The following is a 22,719-nucleotide window of genomic DNA, read 5'->3' as shown; positions in this document are numbered from 1 at the left end:
AACTTATACGAACCGAACTGCATAACTATTATTTTATTAAATACTAGCCGACGCCCGCGACTTCGTCCGCGTAGTTTCACGCGGACCATGTAAACTTTTAACTACCCCTATTCTACCCCTACACTACCCCTAGCCTACCCCTAGCCTACCCCTACCCCTACCCTACTCCTACCTACCCCTACCATATTTTTCTGGTTGATTTTTTACACCTTGTGTCCGAAAAGCCCAAATATCTTACGGAAGCCTATTTATTTCCAAAATAAAATTTAGCCTATGTTACTTGTGGATAATGCAGCTTTCGAATGGTGAAAGAATTTTTAAAATCAGTCCAGTAGTTTTTGAGCCTATTCATTACAATCAAACAAACAATCAAACAAACAAACAAACATACAAACAAAGTTTTCCTCTTTATAATATTAGTATAGATATAGACTATAAAAAATATGTTTTCATACAAAGTAATTCAAATAATACCGACTATGCGTGTAACCACGCCTTTAGGTAACAAAGCGACAACGTTGCATATGTTGGTATTTTATGGATGCATATATAAGGGACACTTTTAAGATCTATTTAATAAAGAAATATTATTTATTTTTTAGGTTAGGCCATGTACCTTGTACATTTTAAATAATTTTTTGTTAATAAATATAACCCTCGAGTTATGGGAAATACTCCCGAGGAGCCTATATAGATGTATTAAAATGTAAGACGAGTCTAAATTAGTTACGATATATAAATTCTCAACCCATTACCCTATAATATTATCAAAATAATAATGATGAAAAGTATAAAGATGAAACACTAAATGAATAACAATGGTAGGTATAGATGTTAATTTCTTTGCAGGTGTTAATCTTCGAGCCATCAATACGAGAAAACAGTCCCCTTAACATCAAATATAAAGTAGTAGGTGATCAACTTGGTGCGTACTTCGGAGCAACTTTATGCTGCACAGACATCAATGGTGATGGAGTAGTTGATCTCATGGTGGGAGCTCCAAATTATGTACGAAAAGATGGTGTACTACATTATGACCAAGGGGCTGTGTATGTTTACTTGACTAATACACAGGTTAGTCTTAAGTATTAGTAAATTAACTAGCGGACGCCCAAGACTTCGTCCGCGTGGAATTTAGTTTTTCAAAAATCCCTCGGGAACCATGGATTTTTTCGAGATAAGAAGTAGCCTAAGTGTTAATCCAGGCTATAATATATCTCAATACCAAATTTCAGCTAATTTGGTTTAGTAGTCGAGGCGTGAAAGAGTAAAAAACATTCATATCACCAAAATCATCAGTTTACGCAAATCTCGGGAAACCATGGATTGTTTCAGGATAAAAAGTAGCCTATGTAAAATCTACTTCCATTCCAAATTTCAGCTAAATCGCTTCAGTAGTAGCGGCGTTAAAGAGTAACAAACATCCAAACATACATCCAAGTATCCATACAAACTTTCGCGTTTATAATATTAGTAGGATAATAGGATAGAACTGATGTCCGTCGTGATGCGCAATAATTGTTGACTTTACTGCAGAATACTTAATAGTGCAAGAAATTTCTATTCCACACACAGATATATTATAAGCTTAAGTGCTCTATGTTTTGTGATTTCACACGACGACAATCTGGTGAAAATTAAAACAGAAAAGTATCAAAATCATACTCATAAGTTTTCGCTTAGTTAGCGATAGCATCTTAAGGTATTGTTTGAAGCTTTTTGCTTTTTACTTGATCCAGCAGTTGCTGGATACAGAAGGCAGTTATTTTTGAGACTTTTAATAGTAATTCTTTTAATAGTGTTTTGTATTATAATTTTTATGATTAACATTGTTAAACATACAATATGAATACTATTTTCAGGAAACACATTTTTCTTTGGAAGCAAGAGGTTATATATCGGGATCTGAAGTGAGCGGCGCTCGGTTCGGTAGCTCTATCGCTGATTTAGGAGACATTGATGGCGACGGTTTTAATGGTAAGAATTATTAACATCTTGAAATCGAAAACCAATCATAAAAATATATATTCGTCAATTTAAAGTTCCAGATATTATCTGGACTGTGAACACTTTTTGCTCACCACATAGAAAAAAACAAGACACACATAGAACAAACATTAGATACTATTTTGTAAAATTGTAAACTTATTGAATTAGCAATGCTCTGTGCGGGCGAAGGGTTGATATTGCTTGATGTATTATGAAGGATATTGTAGCTAAAATAAATTAAATGAACTAATAAAATCATAAAATGAAACATAATTTATAAAAAGTAGTTCACCAAAAAGCGGCCTTATCGCTGGGAAGAGATTTCTTCTAGACAACCTTAGACATACACTAGACAAAAAGTTACATTTAAACCAAAATCTCACTTATTTTAAATTTGTTGAAATTTAAGTTATCTAAATAACAAATATGAAGTTATAATCAAATGTCGCCATTGTTTTAGATATAGCTGTAGGAGCTCCATGGGACGACGATGGTAAAGGAGCTGTGTACATCTACAGAGGTGGTAGAAATGGTCTGAACAAGCAATATGTACAAAGAATCGCTGTTGAAGATTCGAGAACATTTGGCTATTCAATATCTAAAGGCGTTGATATGGACGAAAACAATTGTAGCGGTAAACATTTTGTATTTAAGTGAAACAAGTAAATAGCAATAATTTAATTAGTAAAATTTAAAACTTCTTAACAAACATAATTCATACATACCCATCCAATATCAAACCTCAGTTTTTAAAGTTGATTTGTACAAAATTGACAAATTACATACCTACTAGATTTATCTTAATGAGACAAAATATCTTAGCATTCCATGGATTAAACGTGCGGGTGCCGAAAAACACCCAGCAGATCCCGGACTTGTAACCGATGGTGTAGGGTTAAGGACGTCCTTGACAGTTGACTAACACTCTCCTTCTCCGCTCGTGTTGTTCTCCCTGCCTAGCTAAATTTGGTAAGATCCTACTAGAGCAGCTTTGGATACCCTTTCTAAAATAGAACTTGCTACAGTTCTAGTGAGTCAAAGGTTATTAGGCAAATTATAGAGAGATTTTGTTGGTAATCCTCTCTCACCTACGCCGTTCAAACTAACCACAAAGCCATTTCTAGTTACTTAATTTTTTAGGTCATAATAGTTATTCTCTTTTATACTATGGTCCTTTGGAATGTTAGTAGTGTATGTTTCTTGATGAATACCGTAAATTCTTTCAGATTTAGCGGTAGGTGCCTATAACGTCAGTGAAGCTTATATCTTCAGATGCATTCCTACTGTGTTTGTGAGCGTATCTATCATAGTGCCGGATGCCGTAAACTTGCCCGTCAACGCCACTAACTTTACTGCACTGTTTTGCGTGAATTCTACTCCACGAACAACAATAAAAAATAAAGCAGAGTGGCTAATGCAATTAGGTAAGCTGAAATGTATTAATTTAGCTATTATTAACCAAGCCTTGGTAAGATTCTTGTCTTAAACTTGAACTAAAGAAAACTATATCATCGAAGATTCAAACGACATCTACTTCGATTACTGAGAGGGAATCTATTTGCATAAATACCTCAAAGATGTTAATATAAACAGTTGACCGGAAAGCTGAATGAAGCCTTTGGTCCCGATCATATTTATAACAGTAGTGATTCTAACAAAATTAAACATCCTCATCCTAAAACTAAAATGAAGCTAATCGCAGGTATTCACTGGATTTAGGTAGGCTCAGAATCGTGATTTTTGGAAGACTTTACAAAAGGCCTATGTCCTACAGTGGACGTCCATCGGCTGACATGATGATGATAATGATGATCCTAAAATAGCTAAGCAACCCATTTGAGGAGAGTGTTAATTGTAAGCTCAAACTTTTCTCTTAGGTAGAAAAAGAAGAGAAAGGATGAAAATCTGGCTCTTTGGTAAGCTCTAAAAATAGGTTGATGATGATAATAATACCCATTCACAAATTTTATTCAACAGAGTGACTCGTGATTTTAGCTACGTCCTAATTCTTAACTCTTTTATAGGTTTTACAGCGAGAATTACTATTGATACCAAAGAAAACCGAGCAAGTTTTAACGGAGACACAGAATATGATTTATATATAGCAGCAGGCAATGAGAACTGCGACGAAAAAATTGTTATGGTCAAGGTATGCTCTTGAAATAGTTGAAGATATCTATACTAATATTATAAAGCTGAAGAGTTTGTTTGTGTTTTTGTTTGTTTGTTTGATTGAACGCGCTAATCTCAAGAACTACTGGTACGATTTGAAAAATTCTTTCAGTGTATCCATTTATCGAGAATGGCTATAGGTTATATATTATCCCCCTACTCCTACGGAAACGGGAACCACGCGGGTGAAACCGCGCGGCGTCAGCTAGTAAATAAGATAATATTCTTTAAAGAAATAGAAATCAATTAATATTTGGCATTTGCAAATTAGTGTAAGAATAGACTAGACCAAAATGCTCGTGTCCATTTAAGCCGGAAAATATAAAAATTTCTCGGCAAATGTGTGAGAAATAGGCGCTAAAATCAATAAAGAAGCAATATACATTCATAATCTGTTTTGTTTTCAGCCAACGGCCGACTTATCGAGGCCAATTTCGATAAAATTCTATTTGGAGGATAATGGCTCTCTGGAAGGTAGGAAAAATTGTTTTCTCACTTCTATTTTAGTGACCTGAATATATATTTTGATGAACAATACATTGGGTGAGGTTTTGTTGTTGTCGAGTTGGCTTAAAAGCTCAATGATTTAGTGTTTCTAAGGTTCTAAGTTCTAAGTACGAAAGTTTAGTACCTTTGTATGTTTGTCAACTTATAGATAGACTAAAAACTAAATATTACTATGGACACGCTACTGTCTTGTACCTACACCTAGTTATTTTTAAGAAAAATCATCAGCCTAAATGTCTCGTTGGTCCATTGGTTAACCTAAGTGGTTTCAGTACACGAGGTCCTGGATTGGAGACCTCTGTCACCTATAGAAAATATTGAGCTATTTTTTTCGAGAATGTATCTGCAAACATTCTATACACTCGTGCCTCAGAGAGCACTTTTTATATAGGTACAGGCATAACATCGAAAAACACAAGCAAACATAAAATGTTAATGATATAATAAAACATTTGCTTTTATTATAGTTTTAACTTTAATTTCATTAGACAGTCAAAAGTTTCCCCAAAACGCTGCAAGGCTATCAGCGGACTCGGTTTTGCAAACTTCCTTTGATATTCAATTGAGGAGAGACTGTGGCGAAGACCTCATCTGTAAGCCTCTCTTGCACATGTCTTTGGAACCTCTGAGCAGGTTAGTCATTTATATACACTAACATACGCCCCACAGCATCACCCGCGTAATAAATATTTAGCCTATCATCATCATCATCACCATGTCAGCCGATGGACATCCACTGCAGAAAAGGCCTATTGTAGGGACTTCCAAACATCACGATCCTGTGCCGCCTGCATCCAGCGAATCCCTGCGACTCGCTTGATGTCGTCAGTCCACCTGGTGGTCAACCAACACTGCATTACATACAACACTCGCAAATAACGTAGCTTTGTATTGGTATAAGATTTTTCAAAATCGGTTTTGTAGATCCAGATATTACTCCATACAGCCTAAAACCGAAACAAACAAACAAACTTTGCTTATTTTTAACACTAGTGTAGATTAGCCATTGAAACATATTAGCCAACTTTCTATCTATTTAATTTGTGTCTATGTGTGGCATGGAGGCATTTTGCAATGCAAGCAATGCAGCAACTACTGTTAAACTAAATTTGCAAATGTATCAATTTACTTATTGCCTAGCTTGCGACTTGTGTTTCTCGGTATAGCAGTAAATCATATATCCGTGAAGTCACAATTAACCGAACTTGTCCAATTCTAATTGCCCGTGTAAGTGTAAGTGTAGCTTGAACTTTAAAACCGGCCAAGTGCGTGTCGCGCCACGCGCTGTTGGTTCCGTAGATTAAATTAGCACTTTAATCCTATAAGTAATGCATAAAAACATCGATAACGATATCCCACACCATGGTATAGACGATAAAAAATTATGCTCACTTTTCATGTAGGGAAGAAACCTCATTTCTTTTATTTATTATCTTTTTACCACTTTAATAAAGACGTAATTATAGTTATGTATAAGCGATGGTAGAAGACTTTTTAAATCTTTCAAAGACCTACTAACGGTACCTACCCCAGGGACCTACCGTTAAATAAACGAGTAAAAAAAATCATCCCCACTTTACCTAGATGTAGTACAGGGATATACTTACCTATAAAAAATATTTTTCATGATTATTTTTACGACTTTGTTCACATTTTAATTGTACTTAAGTGTTAATTTACAGCTTTCTAGTTGTCTGTGTGCCAAAACGCGGACAGACGAACAGACAGACAGACAGACGGACATGGTGGAACTATAAGGGTTCCTTATGGACTACGGATCCCTAAAAAGCTAAACCTTGAAGTGGAATGATTTCGGTCCCTCCCTTAAAACTCACATTTTTATTTCAGCACGTATGTACCGGGAACAAATGACACGCTAGGCTTTCGAGTTTCCATTTTAAATTCAGAAGAACCATCATACGGTGCTAAAGTACACCTGACTCTGCCATCGCCACCAAAAAGACTTCCCAGCGAATGTTCTTTAGATGACCTTGTTGTGACTTGTCATTTGCCAGCACCTTTATCAAGATCTGAATCTGTGGAGTGGGAGATAGAGTTAGAGTACACGTATAGAGATAGTGTGGCGAAGGAGTTGAAAGTTGTGGCGAATCTGGAAGATCCTTTGTATGACGGCACAGATATAGAGAGGAAACGCAGAGACATTGCGATTTTAATTAAACCTGAAGCTAAACTTGCTGTGACTGGGTATGTATAAAATTCAGCATTGCTTTCTAATTAACCACACTATGACATAAATGAGTAAAAAAAACCTCCTCACTCTACCTATATACTATGTAGGTGAGGTACCCTAAAAAATATATAAAGATTTTATTTTACGACATTGTACACATTTTAAATGTACATATTCATTATTCATCCTAAACTACAGCATTATATAGCTTGGCAAGTTCATGTAAAATTATTGTAAAGATGTAAATTTTAAATGATGAAATTGTCATACCTAACAAATAATTTGCATGCCAAATTGGCAAGATACATTTACCATCTACATCTACCGACCACCTGTAGGTATATATATCAAGCATGTATCTGCAAATAAATTAGAGTTTAAAAAGTCATGCGCGCGGGACAGAGGGAAAGATTGCGCGGGTATGAAGTCGTCCGTACGGGGCATCGCTACCCCCCTCCCGGTCCGCGCGGACCATCGGGAGTGCTACGAACGAATTTGTCAAGCTATAGTAATAATAGTCTCTGCGCTAAGACGGACATGGCGAAACTATAAGAGTTCCTTGTGGACTACGGAACCCTAAAAACTGTCATCATCTCTATAAACATTGTGCAACTAGCAAACACGTGTCAAAGCTTTGTTAACTTTCCAGGAAGGCGCTGCCCAACGCGACAGTCGCAGTGACGAGGGACAAATTCAGCGAGAGAGGCAACATGACTCTTGTTCATTACTTTGAGGTCATATTGTTATGTTCAAATTCATTCCCCTCCTTATATGGAGCTTAGACCCACCACGCTGCTTTAAATCGGGTTGGGGCAATATTTGATAATTTAACGATCACTGTCAAATGTTAATGACAATGATTGAAGACACCTCTAACGTCCAGTTAAACATTTCTGATTCATTTATACTTCTATATTATAAAGAGAAAAGATTTGATTGTTTGTTTGCATTGAATAGGCTCTGAAACTACTGAACCGATTTGAATTCACTCACTGTGAACTCGACGGCCGCGTGGCGCAGTGGGTAGTGCTGCTTTCTGCATCCAGGGCCGTGGGTTCGATTCCCACAACTGGAAAATATTTGTGTGATGATGTATTTATACATTATATAAGTATTTATATGTAGTATATAATTGTATATTAATATTATAATATCAACTATCTTAGCACCCATAACACAAGCTACTCTGTATGCTTACTTTGGGGCTAGATAGTGATGTGTATTGTTTAAGTATATTTATTTATTTATTATTTACTGTTGGGAAGCTACACTATCCCCGAGTATTATAGGCTATATTTTATTCCCGTATTCTTACGGGTCTACTAATAGTAATAATAATTTCGTTGTTGTATTAAAAAATAATAATAATGGAATAAGAGCAGTAATAGCCAGAACTTCGCAATTTAAAAAAATGAAAATGCTTTTTAAAGGTTAAATACATTAGTATTTTCATTAGTATATTCATAATTTAAATACCTATTAGAAACTCCTTACAATTCAATTAGAACAACAACTTTTTTTTATTTATTTTTTGCAACAATATTGTAATTAGGTACTGGATTACGCCACAGAAGTCATTATAAACAATTTATATACTGAGCCTTAGATTAAGTTACGAAACAAAGAAGGTAGGTGGAGAAAAAATACTTACAAATTTTGTTTTACTAAAATGGTGGTCTAATTTCAAAAGTTTTAAGTGATTCTTCTGCTTCTAAAAGTATTTCTATCCTACCTGTTCACTTATTTAAAAGGTGTTTTTTTATATTAGGTAAACAATATTAAAATTTAAGAGAGATTATTTGTAAGTTTGTGTGTTCATACATTTGTAATTCATTCAATCAAATACGTTTACACACATTTTAGTACTTACCTATATATTTATTAAAACACAGGGCTATATTAAAACTAATACTTACAAAGATATTTTTATTTTTTGTTGTTATAAACAACAAAAAATTAATGAATTAATTTAGAACCGTGGCGCAGTGGTATGCGTAGTGGACTTACAAGACGGAGGTTCTGGGTTCGATCCTCGGCTGGACCGATTGAGGTTTTCTTAATTGGTCCAGGTCTGGCTGCTGGGAGGCTTTGGCCGTGGCTAGGTACCCTACCCTACCGACAAAGACGTACATACCGCCAAGTGATTTAGCGTTCCGGTTCAACGTCGTGTAGAAACCGAAAGGAGTGTCTCCTCCAAACAAATTAGCCCGATTTCATCTTAGATTGCATCATCACTTACCATCAGGTGAGATTGTAGTCAAGGGCTAACTTGTAAAGAATAAAAAAAAATCATTCAATCAAATACGTTTACACACATTTTAGTACTTATTACCTATATATTTATTAAAACACAGGACTATATTGAAAATAAAATAAATTAAAACTAATACTTAGAAAGATTACTTACTTTTATGTTTTGTTGTTTATATGAATTAATTTTTAGTTACAAAAATACATTTTTAGCAGACGCGCTGATTGTTTGTTTGATTTTTTTTTCATTTTGTTTAACAGGTTACCAACTTTGGCCCTTCAGATTGGTTTCGGTTGCCGGTTCAAATTCTTCTGCCTGAGAAGGTAAGTTAATTAATTAAATATTTAGGTATTTTAAACGATATTTATAACTGAATGCATGTCAGCATGCTAAAACTGTATTTTATTTCTAACTAATCGGTTCGGAAAAAGAAAAACCGAGATTTTCTTAGAACCAAGAATTTCTCAGTAATAAATCGAAATTAGTGAGGAATGGCGTATATTGACATGATGTCATATCCCTGAGTTTGGTTAAGCATCTTGAGTCATTGGTTCAAGTTTGAATTATTAACATAATAATAATAGAAATCTTCACATAATCAAACATTATCTTAGCCCGCATGCGATCGCCTGGCTTGTATAATATTTAATTGTTATACCTATAACTGGGCAGGAATTTCTGAACGGATTTCGTAGTTTTTATTTAAAATTTCTCAACGTGAAAATCCGTTTGCTAAGCAAATATATACTATAAACCCGCAAACAACTCAGACAGAGCATGATGAATGCAAGCTTCAAGTCAAGTTTTTTTTACAGACGAACCTGTCAAGTCAAATCAAAGGATGTCAAGAGTTAGGTCCAAGCTTGGAATGTACTTGGGACCTTCCTGCACTAGTATCTATGCCTATAGTTCTTCCGCTGCGCTTTGATATGGGTCTATACGGTAATATAAATGTTCATCTCACTTAGTTACTTAGTTACTTACTAGATCAGAAAAGTTACTTTTCATCTCACTTGCTAGGATGATGCAATTTTGTGTGACCTCAAGATCAGGGAAAATCACGCAAAAGTTTTTTTTTTCTACCTAAGCAGACAATTATTTCTACCTACTAGAAAAATAACTTTTTATACTATGAAAGTTCAGAAATGAGGTTGTTACTTACGTATTTATTAGTATAAATACGAGTAATAATAAATTTGTTTAAGTAGCCCCGACAGATATTTCCCTTAAGTTGGGTTTTTTTTTTTTTAATTTCACTCTTTATCAATTAGGTAAACTTTAAACCTCGTACTTTTCTTTTTACAAATTTAATATTTTGCTTTTTTTAATAATTTAAAATAGTAGGTAATTAATTATTCTGTCTGAAATAACTTAATATTATATATTATTTTTAGGCAAACTTCTACAAGACAATAGCCAGTTCAACATTACAACAAAAGTTGTAATAAACCTTGAAGCACAAAATAAGTACGTATACTGATATTCATTGATAAAAATGTGCCTGTAGACCTTCAGAGTACCCACTGCCGATATGCTTTCAATGGGCGGGGCACACAGTTCGAACTTCGAAAAGACATTGAGGTGCCAAGGGGCACAGTGAAAGCAGTGTTGGTCAACCTCCACTGATCAACCGCGACCGACGACATCGAGCGCTGGATAGAGGCGCATCAAGACCGTGATGTTTGGAATAGGCCTATGTCCAGCAGTGAACGTCTATCGGCTGATAATGATGAATTTATGACCCTTTATACCGAAACAACGATAATACTTACGGAAATAGGCATTGCACTTTAGCTGTTGTACTTTCACGAAATGGGTAAAATGCTCAAGTTGTAGGTGATCTTCCTGCCAAAGGAGATGGTCCATTTCAGGTCCACTCTTGTACCCCGTATCATTAAAATTAAAAAATTACAAGGATTTTATTAAAATTCATTAAAGTGAATAAATGTAACTAAATGTAAAGAAATAAATAAAATAAAAACCCAAGTTACATCAAGATGGCGCCCATAGAGCTACTGACATAGAACTATGACATGACAATTGTCAGCAAACGTCAAATCGACTACTGCATTGAAAACGTCATCAATCCGTCATTATCACCCATCTTAATGTTGCATTTCTTGGGATACAATGAATTTCGAAATTAAAATATTCGTAGATTTGTATAATCAAAAATAGTTAAAAAAAATATTTTCTTTTATTTCCGTCTTGGTACAATGACTGATCCTGGGCTCCATATAATTTTGGACCGTCTCCTTTCAACTTTATACGTCAAACGATTTTTGAGATTAATTGATGACTGAACTTTCGCTTTTATAATATAATTTTTATTTTTTCAGAACTGAACATATAACTACAACACTGGTGTTAGAACCGGCACCACCTATCTGGCCATACGTAGTAGGAGGTATTGCAGGAATCATTTTGCTAGCAGTAATGATATTGGTCTTTCATAAAGTAAGTACCTACTTTAAAAGTTCATCATCATTATATTAGGCTCACTGTTGACAATGAGAAGGGTTAGGTTAATAGTCCACCACGCTGGCCGAATGCGGTACGGCAGACTACATACGAAGAAAGTTAAGAAAATTCTCAGGTTCGTAGATTTCCTAACGATGATTTTTACCTTCACCGTTTGAAGCACGTGATATTTAATTTCTTAAAGTGCACGCAACTGAAAGTTGAAGATGCTTGTCCTGACCGGATTCGAAGTCAGTTTAAAGTTAGTAGATCTAAAAATTATACATTACCTATATGTTAAAAATCAACAGAAAAGGTAAAATTGATGGATTGCCCTCGAATAAAACCACCATATACTGAAATGAAAACCTGCAAGATGCAAAATAACTGTTGTCATAATAGTTATTTTTTGTTATGATATTGTAGGAAATAGCAGTCTGAGACGGTGATGGCGCGACTTGTTTCCGTAAAGAGTAGGGAGTTAGAGAGGGGTCGCGATCGAGCGGGAACGACTGGCGACATAAGGTGCTTACCGTACGGTCGGCTTCAGTATTCTCATGGTATTCGAGTCGTCCACATTTCTTGTTGTGTAATTCTTTATGGGTTACTTGGGATAGGCGGGTAGAATAGGTCGAGCAGTGAATGGTGAGTGTCCCTTAAATCTGGATCCGGAGTCACAAGTCTCTGGGACTGCTCAAGGTATTATTCTCTGCCATTCTAGGGTCTTATTTTGGTTACAGATTGATTTGTTAATTAAGTTGTCCAAGCAAAGATACCTTTGTCCGATATTGATTTTCTTATTTTTGTAATCCACTTATAAGTCTGCTTAAAATATTTAAATGCGTACGAGGTTTTATCTTGTCATTTAACATTAGGTTACATGTCGACCCGACTTATCAACTTTCGGTAAAATTAGGAGCAAATTTTGTTTTCCTTCCATCCTTGTATCAGAAAATATGTTTTACCTCATAGCAGATGATCAAACAGACAGACTAATATATAATCAATAACAATTACCTATTAAAAATACTCCATTTTATTTTTTTAGTTTTTAAAATATGTAACACATGACTCCATTTTTCTTGAATAACATTGAAAATTACTGATGCGACGCTTCGTTTTGTACTGACGCGGGAATATATTCTAATAGCTGCATCACTGTCTTGTTTTGTACGCTCTATCTGCCTATTATTCTTTTATCTGTGTTAGGATATATCAATATTTTTTTTTCTATTCTAGTATGGATTCTTCTCAAGAAATCGTCCAGGAAACTTCAACAGGCTCAAAGATCAAGAAACCGATGAAGCGAGCTCATCTGGCACCACTTTAGAAGAAACTCGTAGTACTGATACTGCAGAGGAAAGTGTCAGTGGTGCCGATGAACCGACCTTCTTGACTGAGACATCCTCACGGGGACTACTGGCTGACAATGCGACGTGAGGATCCGATGACTAATGTCAAAGTCAGAAGTTAGAGTCAAATCCAGAATTCAGAGTCAAAGTCGAACTGAAATTATATTTATTTCAAGAATAGGATCGTCAGTTCATTTGATACAATATTCTAGTCAGAAAACTCAGAATCATATTATTATTTTAAATGTAGGTTACCTTTTGGTATGTAATTCCAGCTTAACTATTGATCCAATTTTGAGGAAAGGAAATGGTCCATTTCAGGTCCAATCCTGTACCCCGTATAATTCAAATTTTAAAAATACAAGTATTTTATTAAAATCTGAATTAGTGAATAAATCTTAAATCTAACTATATAAAAAGTAATAAGTAAAATTAAAACCCAAATTTTTGAGTTTCATCAAGTTGGCGCCCTTATAGCAACTATGACATGACAATTGACAGCAAACGTCAAATCGACTACTGCATTGAAAACGTCATAAATCCGCCATTATTACCCATATTAGTGTTGCATTTTTTGGGAGAGAATGAATATTATTTTGAAAGAATTAAAGTAAATTCGTAGATAAAAATATTTTCTTTTATTTCAAATTTGATAGGGTACTGATTCTGGGCCCCATACAATTTCGAACCATCTCCTTTGTGGAATGATGGATTTTATTTTACAATATAAGTCAAATTATACTTTTAATGTTTGTTACCTCGTAACTACGTCATTTATTAACCAATTTTGAAAATTCTCATTTTGTTTGACAGAGTATTCCACCAGATTGGTCCTATTTAATTTTCATAAAAATCGGTTTAGTAATTTTGTGTTAAACTCAAAATAACTAAAATACACCTCGGTTGCATTTTTATGCAAAGTATTGGAATAGACAACCGTCATTCCTCGGTTAAATTAAAAAAAAAACCATTTGCTTAAGTTTGTTTGTATAATGTTTTTATACTGTGATAATTTTGTAATTTATTATTTTATAATATTAAGGAATTAATAAAGAATTATTATATATTATTAAGGAATTAAGTAATGTGCATAATAAATAATATCAACTTGAAAATCGAGTTTAATTTCAGAATTAATAATAATAATAATTGTTTAGTGTAATAATTGTAAGAAAATTATTTAAGAAGACATTTGTATTAATGGAACCGACATAGCTCAATGAGCTGAAACTGAAGTGACATGGGCGGGACTCATAGTCCTAAGAGACGATGGACGTAGGGGTCCCAAAGTGCTAGAATCGCGACCCCGCACTAGAAACCAGTGTTGGTTGACCTCTCACCGGGTGGAACGATGACATTAAGCAAGTCGCAGGGATTCGCTGGATGGACCTCAGTACCGTGATGTTTAGAAGTCCCTACAAAAGGCCTACGTCCTGCAGTGGACGTCCATCGGCTGATATGATGATGATGATAAAACTCAATAAGGTATGTATTTATTTTTTACCTGGTACTCAAACCCAAACGTCAAAATCGACAACAGTGTGCCTAGTGGGAGTTTTAAAAATTTTCATACTGTTACTATCGCGTTAACGTAAACGCGAATTTATATGGAATTGAAACAGTTGTGCAGTAGTGCCACTAGATGGCGCTGTTTCAATTCTTTAGAAATTCGCGTTTACGTTAACGCGATAGTAACAGTATCAAACTGCCACTAGGCCCTCTGAATTATACTAAACGAATGATGCAGTTCGCAACAGTAGTGAATAAAAATACCTACCTTTATACCTACGTCAATTTTAATTTTAGCCAAAACCGATTTCCTTTAGTGACTAAATTATATAATCCACAACAGGAAAAAACACTTTGTGGAGTTTATAATAAGGCCAAATATATAAAAATGTTCCATTATCATGTTATATCCAATCACATGTATTTCCCTAATTTCACGAGCCGTGGATGTTTTGAATGTTTATAAATACGAGAAAGTTTATAAGACTACTATATATTCAAATAATAATTATATGGATATCAAAGAAGTCTTACCTATTTGCTATTGCTTTATTTGGTCAATTATTGAGAATTTTTCGGACTTTTGATTGTCGATGCAATCAAAGTTCCAAAAATTTGGTCCTTTTTTGGCCTTATTTTTTTTTTAATATACCCAATATTACTTTTTCTCTCCAAGAAGTTTCAAAATTCAAAATTCAAAATTCAAAATTCATTTATTTCAGGTAGGCTCAGTTTACAAGCACTTTTGACACGTCAGTTGACTATTTGTAAAGATTCTACCACCGGTTCGGAAGGCAGGTTCTGCTGAGAAGATACCGGCAAGAAACTCAACAGTTGCTCTTTTGAAAAAGTCATACAGTATTACAATTTACATTTGATAACAATTAAATTACAATTTCTTATAGTTTTATTTCCTGTGTGAAGGTGGAAGCTGATCCAATGGCCTCCAAGCACCTTTGTCGTTAAGGAACTCATCAATAGTGTAGTAACCTTGACTAAGTAAATGTTTTTTAACACATTGCTTAAAGTTGTGCATTGGCAAGTCCATCACAGTCTTGGGGATCTTGTTATAGAAGAGTACACCCAAACCCACAAAAGATTTTTTAACTCTTTGGAGACGATATGCAGAAATAACTAACTTATGCCCGTGTCTAGTAAGACGTGGGTTTAGATCTCCTTTTCGTTTGTACAAATTAATATTTTGTCTCACATAAACTATACTGTTATATATATACTGACAGGCTACTGTTAAAATGCCTATTTCTTTAAACTTTTGACGAAGGGACTCGCGTGATTTTAGTTGATATATTGCTCGAATTGCTCTTTTTTGAAGTACAAATATAGAATGTATATCAGCAGCCTTGCCCCACAACAAAATACCGTAAGACATTACGCTGTGAAAGTACGCAAAATAAACAAGTCTAGCTGTATCAACATCAGTAAACTGTCTTATTTTTCTCACTGCAAAAGCAGCTGAGCTGAGTTTAGTTTTGATTACAAAGAGAGACGTCAAAATTAAGTCTTTTAGCTTAGCTCTTAGAGTAACTAAAATATTTTTCAACCGACAAAAACTATATATACTTATTTTTATTGGAATAAGTAAATTTAAATTTGAAAATGAAATCCAACCCTTTGGAATAAAGATGATGATTGATTGTTTACTCACTGATGTTTTTTTTTTATTCTTTACAAGTTAGCCCTTGACTACAATCTCACCTGATGATAAGTGATGATGCAGTCAAAGATGGAAGCGCGCTAACTTGTTAAGAGGAGGATGAAAATTCTTTCGGTTTCTACACGGCATCGTACCGGAACGCTAAATCGCTTGGCGGTACGTCTTTGCCGGGTGGTAACTAGCCACGGCCGAAGCCTTCCACCAGCCAGAACTAGACAAATTAAGAAAATCTCAATCTGCCCTGCCGGTGATCGAACCCAGGACCTCCATTTTGTAAATCCACCGCGCATACTACTGCGCCACGGAATCCGCCTAATGATGATGTACACCGGACCACGCGTAACTTTTTACAATGTAGTCTAATTTTGAAAATTCCTGTAATATTGGATCCCTTGAAATTTAGAATAAATTACCCTTTCAATAAAAGTGTGAAAAATATGAGTGATTTATTAACCATTCCGATTTTCCACGTATATTAAGAGTAAATAAATTATGATTTTACCAAAATTCATTAAAAAAATCAAATAAAAATTAAACAACGAATATTTAAAGATACTAACTATACGATAATGGTGATTATTTAACGCCTAAAGTAGCTTCGACTGCTCAATGTTATATTATTTCGATTATTATATAATCGAAATATACTTACTTACTTAATATAATATAATTCGATTGATATAGGCATCTATATAGCAATATTACATTTTCAAAAAATAGGTATCCTTCCTAAAACTGTAATATTGCTTTCATCGCGTGCGCTGCAAAAACTATTGATGTTAGAATAAAATAATATAACTTTGCAGAACATAATTTTTACAAAAAGCTTCGGGACAGCATATGCCTAACTAAAATAGTTATGACACATGAAAATTCTTTTATTTAAAAAAATGAGTATACAAAATACTATTATTATTTATACCATAATGAACTTGCAGTTTTGTGAAAATGAAAAATTATCCTTAATGGTAAACGTTTAACACGTTCGCTGCTGTACGAGGTTAATTGACCTCGTAAGTATAGCCTCTTCAAGAATTACGAGGTCAACAGACCTCGTACCACACCACGTTAAGTTTTAGTACGAGGTCAAAAAACCTCGTAACGCACCAGAGTAAAGTACCGCAGCGAACGTATTAAGGCACTGTAGTATGGTTATGGTACGTCTATATATAAAATAAAATAAATTACTATTAATAGTTACATAATATGTACAGTACATGAATAATGAGAGCATGTATTTTAGTTAATAATTAGACACTTCAGTGCTCGGATGGTTTTTATCACAATATTAATTTGCTTTGAGTCATAAATAAAATAGAATTTTGTTATAATATATCCATACTAATATTATAAATGCAAATTCGTATACTCGGATAAACAGCTAAAGTAATTTTCATGAATTTTGCTTTAAAAAAAAATTGAGACTTGGAGCCTTGCAAAACATAAGCTACTATCCTGAAAATTATTAATTTTGAAAATTATTTTTAATTAAATGAGGTTATCGCGGAATTTTTGAAAAACTGCGAACGAAGTAGCTGGCACCCCCTAGTGATTAAAAGAATGTCAATGTGTATAGAAATCAAAATTTTATTAATAATAAATATTTTGTTTTGTGAATGTTCCAACGTATATCACGAGAGTTCTAAGATAGTTTATCGACCAGACGACGCTTCGGAATATTTTGGTTATTCTGTGAGTTTAAGTAAACAGAGGTAAATTATGGTTTTTAAATTCATTTATTTATACTTTACTGCATAAAAAAAACTAATTAATTACAAGGAAAATAATAGAAAACGTAATAAACAATTATATAACGTTAATAGTAAATGTAAATTTAACGTAATATGAAATTATAAAATGTATATTCGTATATATACTCGTACACTGTTTTCCATTCTTCGTTCGTTATCAACCCATATTCGGCTTACTGCTGAGCTCGCGTCTCCTCTCAGAATGTTTAAGGTTAGGCCAATAGTCCACCACGCTGGCCCAATGCGGATTGGCAGACTTCACACACGCAGAGAACAAAGAAAATTCTCGGGTATGCAGGTTTCCTCACGATATTTTCCTTCACCGTTTGAGACACGTGATATTTAATTTCTTAAAATGCACACAAATGAAAAGTTGGTAGGTGCATGCCCCGAACCGAATTCGAACCCATCACCCTCCGGAATCAGAGGCAGAGGCTTCCACTGGGCTATCACGTATCTCAATTTGTTTTTTTTCTATTATCTATATCTAATGTTTAAAAATCTCGCGTCTCGAAACGGCTCGACAGATTTTAAAGAATTTATTTAAAAAAAAAAACAATTTGAAAAAACATTTTATAGGTTGATAGTCGGAGCGCCCAAAGCAAGAAGCAGATTACGAAGGATATCAGCAGGACAGGTGTTCAGATGTCCAGCGTATGATCTGGATACCAACCGAAATGTCACTTGCCTGCCGATAGGAGTTGGTGAGGAAAGTAAGTTCACACACCTTTAGTATGCGCCAAACTTAGAATCCGCTCTGCAGTGGGATATTAAAAAGGCTGTAATATAAAAATAAAGGTTCCGTTTATGTACGTACGTACATTCGTAACCCTAAAAACTTGCCTACTGCAAAAGTCTCAAACACTCAATTTTTTTAAGTGAAAACGTCGAAGGTCTCCTATATTTTCAACTTTTATATTTACGAAAGTTTTTGATTTTGACAAAGTTTTTAGGTAATAAATAATTTTTGGCAAAAAATTAAAAAAAAGGCAATTTGTAGGACAATGTGACTGTTAAATTGTACACTATTAATTAGCTGGTTAGTAACATTTTTTGATGAACTCTCCTTCTCCCAAAAACAAGGTCATGAAGCGAGCTTACGGAAAATTAACTTGATGCTAATTAATTTTAAAACTCGAATTTTATTTTGACTTTAATGTGTAAATATTATACCTCAATAGCCCAACGGTAAGAGCGGTCGGACTCATCACCGAAGGGTGATGGTTCGATCCTCGCCCCGTTGGTCTATTGTCGTACCCACTCCTAGCACAGTCTTTCCCGACTAGTTGGAGGGGAATGGGAATATTGGTCATATTATAAAAGATATTCTTTTAAAAAAAAATTACATCTTAACCACACGACGTCGTTTGTCAAAAACAAGCACAGATTTCCTTGATTTTCCTTCAGATTTTCTCTTCTGTCGGCATTAATGACGTGCCGCTGTTTTTTATAACTAAGATGTTGGATATACGAGTGCACGGATATATGTATATCCGTACCATGGTGTAATTCGTTCATTATTCAGCTTAAATAATAGCCTACCAAAAGTTAAAATAAGTTGATGATGAATAAAATTTTGAAACTTTTTCATGCCTTTTCAGATAAAGACAAATTATTTGCGAGATCCTTTGCCAGAAAGGACCTATTCAAGGATAACATGTGGTTCGGAGCCACAGTCAGCGCGATGCCAAACGGAGATGATTTTGTAAGAAACTGATCTATACTTAAAATAAATCTGTAGAGAGGACAACTCTGTAAATGAAATATATTTCCAAAATAACTATCAGGGGGTTAGTAGTGATCGAAACTGATGCCAAAAATCCATTTTTTATATATAAGTAAGTGGCAGGGAAAACAACACAATCAGTGAACGAGGAGTGTTGATCGATCGTCAAGGAATTCCTTAACCCTACATCCTGTAGTCCCAAGTTCGGGACTCTGCTCGGAGTTCTCTCTACCACGCGATGACCCGGCACCCGCACGGTGGGCCTGGGCCAGGGATGGGCAATCCCTAAAGTGTCGCACTTGAAAAAACACAGTTATTTTGAAATTAAAGAGACACATCAATTTTATTTACGAGTAAGTATATACGTTTTAAAAAAAAAAAAAAAAGTATATACGTACTGATGCACCACGTATTGATTACAGATGTGCGCGCCTCACTGGACCATCCACTACAATGACGACTTGGTTCAAATTGGCATGTGTTACACGCTCTCATCGAGAATGGACAATGTATACGTACCATTGTTGGAATACAGTAAGGATTTCATTAGGCGCTTACTTAAGCACTAAACATTTTAACCCCCAAAGAGAGGTGTTGAAACTTGTAAGTTTATTTACTGCGAAAAAGAGTCGTTTCACCTTGGCTCCTACTTCTCCAGGGTATATATATCTTTGGACTCAATTTTTATTTGATTATTTTAATGTATAACGGGTACGATCAACCCCTGTTTATTTAATTGTGGAAAAATAACGTTTGTCGGGTGAGATTGTAGTCTTTTTTTTATTCTTTACAAGTTAGCCCTTGATTATAATCTCACCTGATGGTAAGTGACGATGCAATCTAAGATGGAAGCGTGCTAACTTGTTAGGAGGAGGATGAAAATCCACACCCCTTTCGGTTTCTACACGACATCGTACCGGAACGCTAAATCGCTTGGCGGTACGTCTTCGTCGGTAGGGTAACTAGCCATGGCCGAAACCTCCCACCAGCCAGACCTGGACCAATTAAGAAAACCTCAATCTGCCCAGCAGGGGATCGAGCCCAGGACCTCCGTCTTGTAAATCCACCGCGCATATCACTGCGCCACGGAGGCCGTCATAAAGTAAAGTCAAGGGCTAACTAAAGAATTAAAAATAGTATAGATAATACAGATCGATAAGATTTATGATACTACAGGCGAGGCAGTGTTCTTCTCCGACAAACAGCAATGGTGTACAAACTTTACGGAGGGAGCGGAATACGCATACGGCCAATCGGGCTTCTCGGTGAAGATGTCAGACAGTAGCGTCATCATCGGTGCACCCGGAATGGCGTGGTGGACAGGTAACTAGACATTACTTACACCACTAGGCGTCTCGGTGGAGGTGTCAGAGAGTTGCGTCATAATCGGTGCACCCGGAATGGTGTGATGGACAGGTAACTAGACATTACTTAAACCACTAGGCGTCTCAGTGGAGGAGTCAGAGAGTTGCGTCATCCTTGATACACCCGGAAAGGTGTGGTGGACTGATTACTAGACACTACTTACACCACTAGACGTCTCGGTGGAGGTGTCAGAGAGTTGCGTCATCATCGGTGCACCCGAAATTGTGTGGTGGACAGGTAACTAGACATTACTTACACCACTAGGCGTCTCGGTGGAAGTGTCAGAGAGTTGCGTCATCATCGGTGCACACGGAATGGCGTGGTGGACAGGTAAGTAGACATTACTTACACCACTTGGCGTCTCAGTGAAGGTGTCAGAGAGTTGCGTCATCATCGGTGCACCCAGAATGGTGTGGTGGACAGGTAACTAGACATTACTTACACCACTAGGCGTCTCGGTGGAGGTGTCAGAGAGTTGCGTCATAATCGGTGCACCCGGAATGGTGTGGTGGACAGGTAACTAGACATTACTTACACCACTAGGCGTCTCAGTGGAGGAGTCAGAGAGTTGCGTCATCCTTGATACACCCGGAAAGGTGTGGTGGACTGATTACTAGACACTACTTACACCACTAGACGTCTCGGTGGAGGTGTCAGAGAGTTGCGTCATCCTTGATACACCCGGAAAGGTGTGGTGGACTGATTACTAGACATTACTTACACCACTAGACGTCTCGGTGGAGGTGTCAGAGAGTTGCGTCATCATCGGTGCACCCGGAATGGTGTTGTGGACAGGTAACTAGACATTACTTACACCACTAAGCGTCTCGGTGGAGGTGTCAGAGAGTTGCGTCATCATCGGTGCACCCGAAATTGTGTGGTGGACAGGTAACTAGACATTACTTACACCACTAGGCGTCTCGGTGGAAGTGTCAGAGAGTTGCGTCATCATCGGTGCACACGGAATGGCGTGGTGGACAGGTAAGTAGACATTACTTACACCACTTGGCGTCTCAGTGAAGGTGTCAGAGAGTTGCGTCATCATCGGTGCACCCAGAATGGTGTGGTGGACAGGTAACTAGACATTACTTACACCACTAGGCGTCTCGGTGGAGAGCCGTGATAGCCCAGTGACCTCTATCTCCGAGATTCCGGAGTAGGCAGGAGGGTTCGAATAGAGAATTTTCTTAATTCTCTGCGTGTGTGAAATCTGCCAATCCGCATTGGGCCAGCCTGGTGGACTATTGGCCTAACCCCCCTCATTCTGAAAGGAGACTCCAGCTCAGCAGTGAGCCGAATATGGGTTGGTTGATAGCGACTCATTAATTTTTGGTCATGAAATAAGATGATTTCATTTTTATGATTTGGCTGTTTTATACTGCAAGTCGTAAAACTTATACCAGCATGAGATGATCATTTTTATTACAGCTTGACTGACTTCTGTTTTAGGAGGTGTCGTGGAATACCAGCCTATGAACTTCAAAAACTCTTATTTGAGCAAACAGCAAACGCCAATTTATTCTTATTACAACGACCATGATTACTTAGGTAAGTTGCATATTACATTAATTATATTAATGATATTTAATAACTAGCGGACGCCCACAACTTTGGAACCATGCATTTTTTCAGGATTTATGTTGCTTACCTCAATCTATAACCTCCTCTATCTGCTAGCGAAATTCCCGTTTAAATCGATTTTGCCGTTCCAGGGATAAGCCCGAACAAACAGACATACATTTTTTTGATTGTTGAATATCACAGATTGTAT

At 36.0% G+C, this 22,719-nt stretch overlaps 1 protein-coding gene across 4 annotated transcripts in view; it reads left to right on the top strand.

Moving 5' to 3' along the window:
• The window catches only part of LOC112058501 (integrin alpha-V), a 44,458-nt gene that overhangs the window by 6,696 nt on the left and 15,043 nt on the right, over positions 1-22,719 (top strand). For 2 of the 4 annotated variants that reach the window (XM_024099379.2, XM_052883474.1), the window contains exons 1-6: positions 17,370-17,818; positions 18,437-18,570; positions 19,459-19,562; positions 20,006-20,117; positions 20,760-20,906; positions 22,398-22,496. In XM_024099379.2, coding sequence (XP_023955147.1) covers positions 17,667-17,818; positions 18,437-18,570; positions 19,459-19,562; positions 20,006-20,117; positions 20,760-20,906; positions 22,398-22,496 — 748 coding nt within the window. In that variant the 5' untranslated portion in view covers positions 17,370-17,666. Of the gene's footprint in view, positions 1-849; positions 1,075-1,862; positions 1,978-2,449; positions 2,624-3,215; positions 3,414-4,013; positions 4,139-4,568; positions 4,636-5,156; positions 5,302-6,516; positions 6,874-7,508; positions 7,594-9,370; positions 9,434-9,925; positions 10,053-10,504; positions 10,578-11,449; positions 11,568-12,809; positions 13,859-17,369; positions 17,819-18,436; positions 18,571-19,458; positions 19,563-20,005; positions 20,118-20,759; positions 20,907-22,397; positions 22,497-22,719 lie in introns of those variants that run through there. The other 2 variants (XM_024099377.2, XM_052883473.1) reach the window with 2 other exon arrangements.

This window comes from Bicyclus anynana, chromosome 9, assembly GCF_947172395.1.
Source record: "Bicyclus anynana chromosome 9, ilBicAnyn1.1, whole genome shotgun sequence".
In the NCBI taxonomy this organism is placed as follows: domain Eukaryota; kingdom Metazoa; phylum Arthropoda; class Insecta; order Lepidoptera; family Nymphalidae; genus Bicyclus; species Bicyclus anynana.
This window is presented reverse-complemented; position numbering and strand designations above follow the sequence as displayed.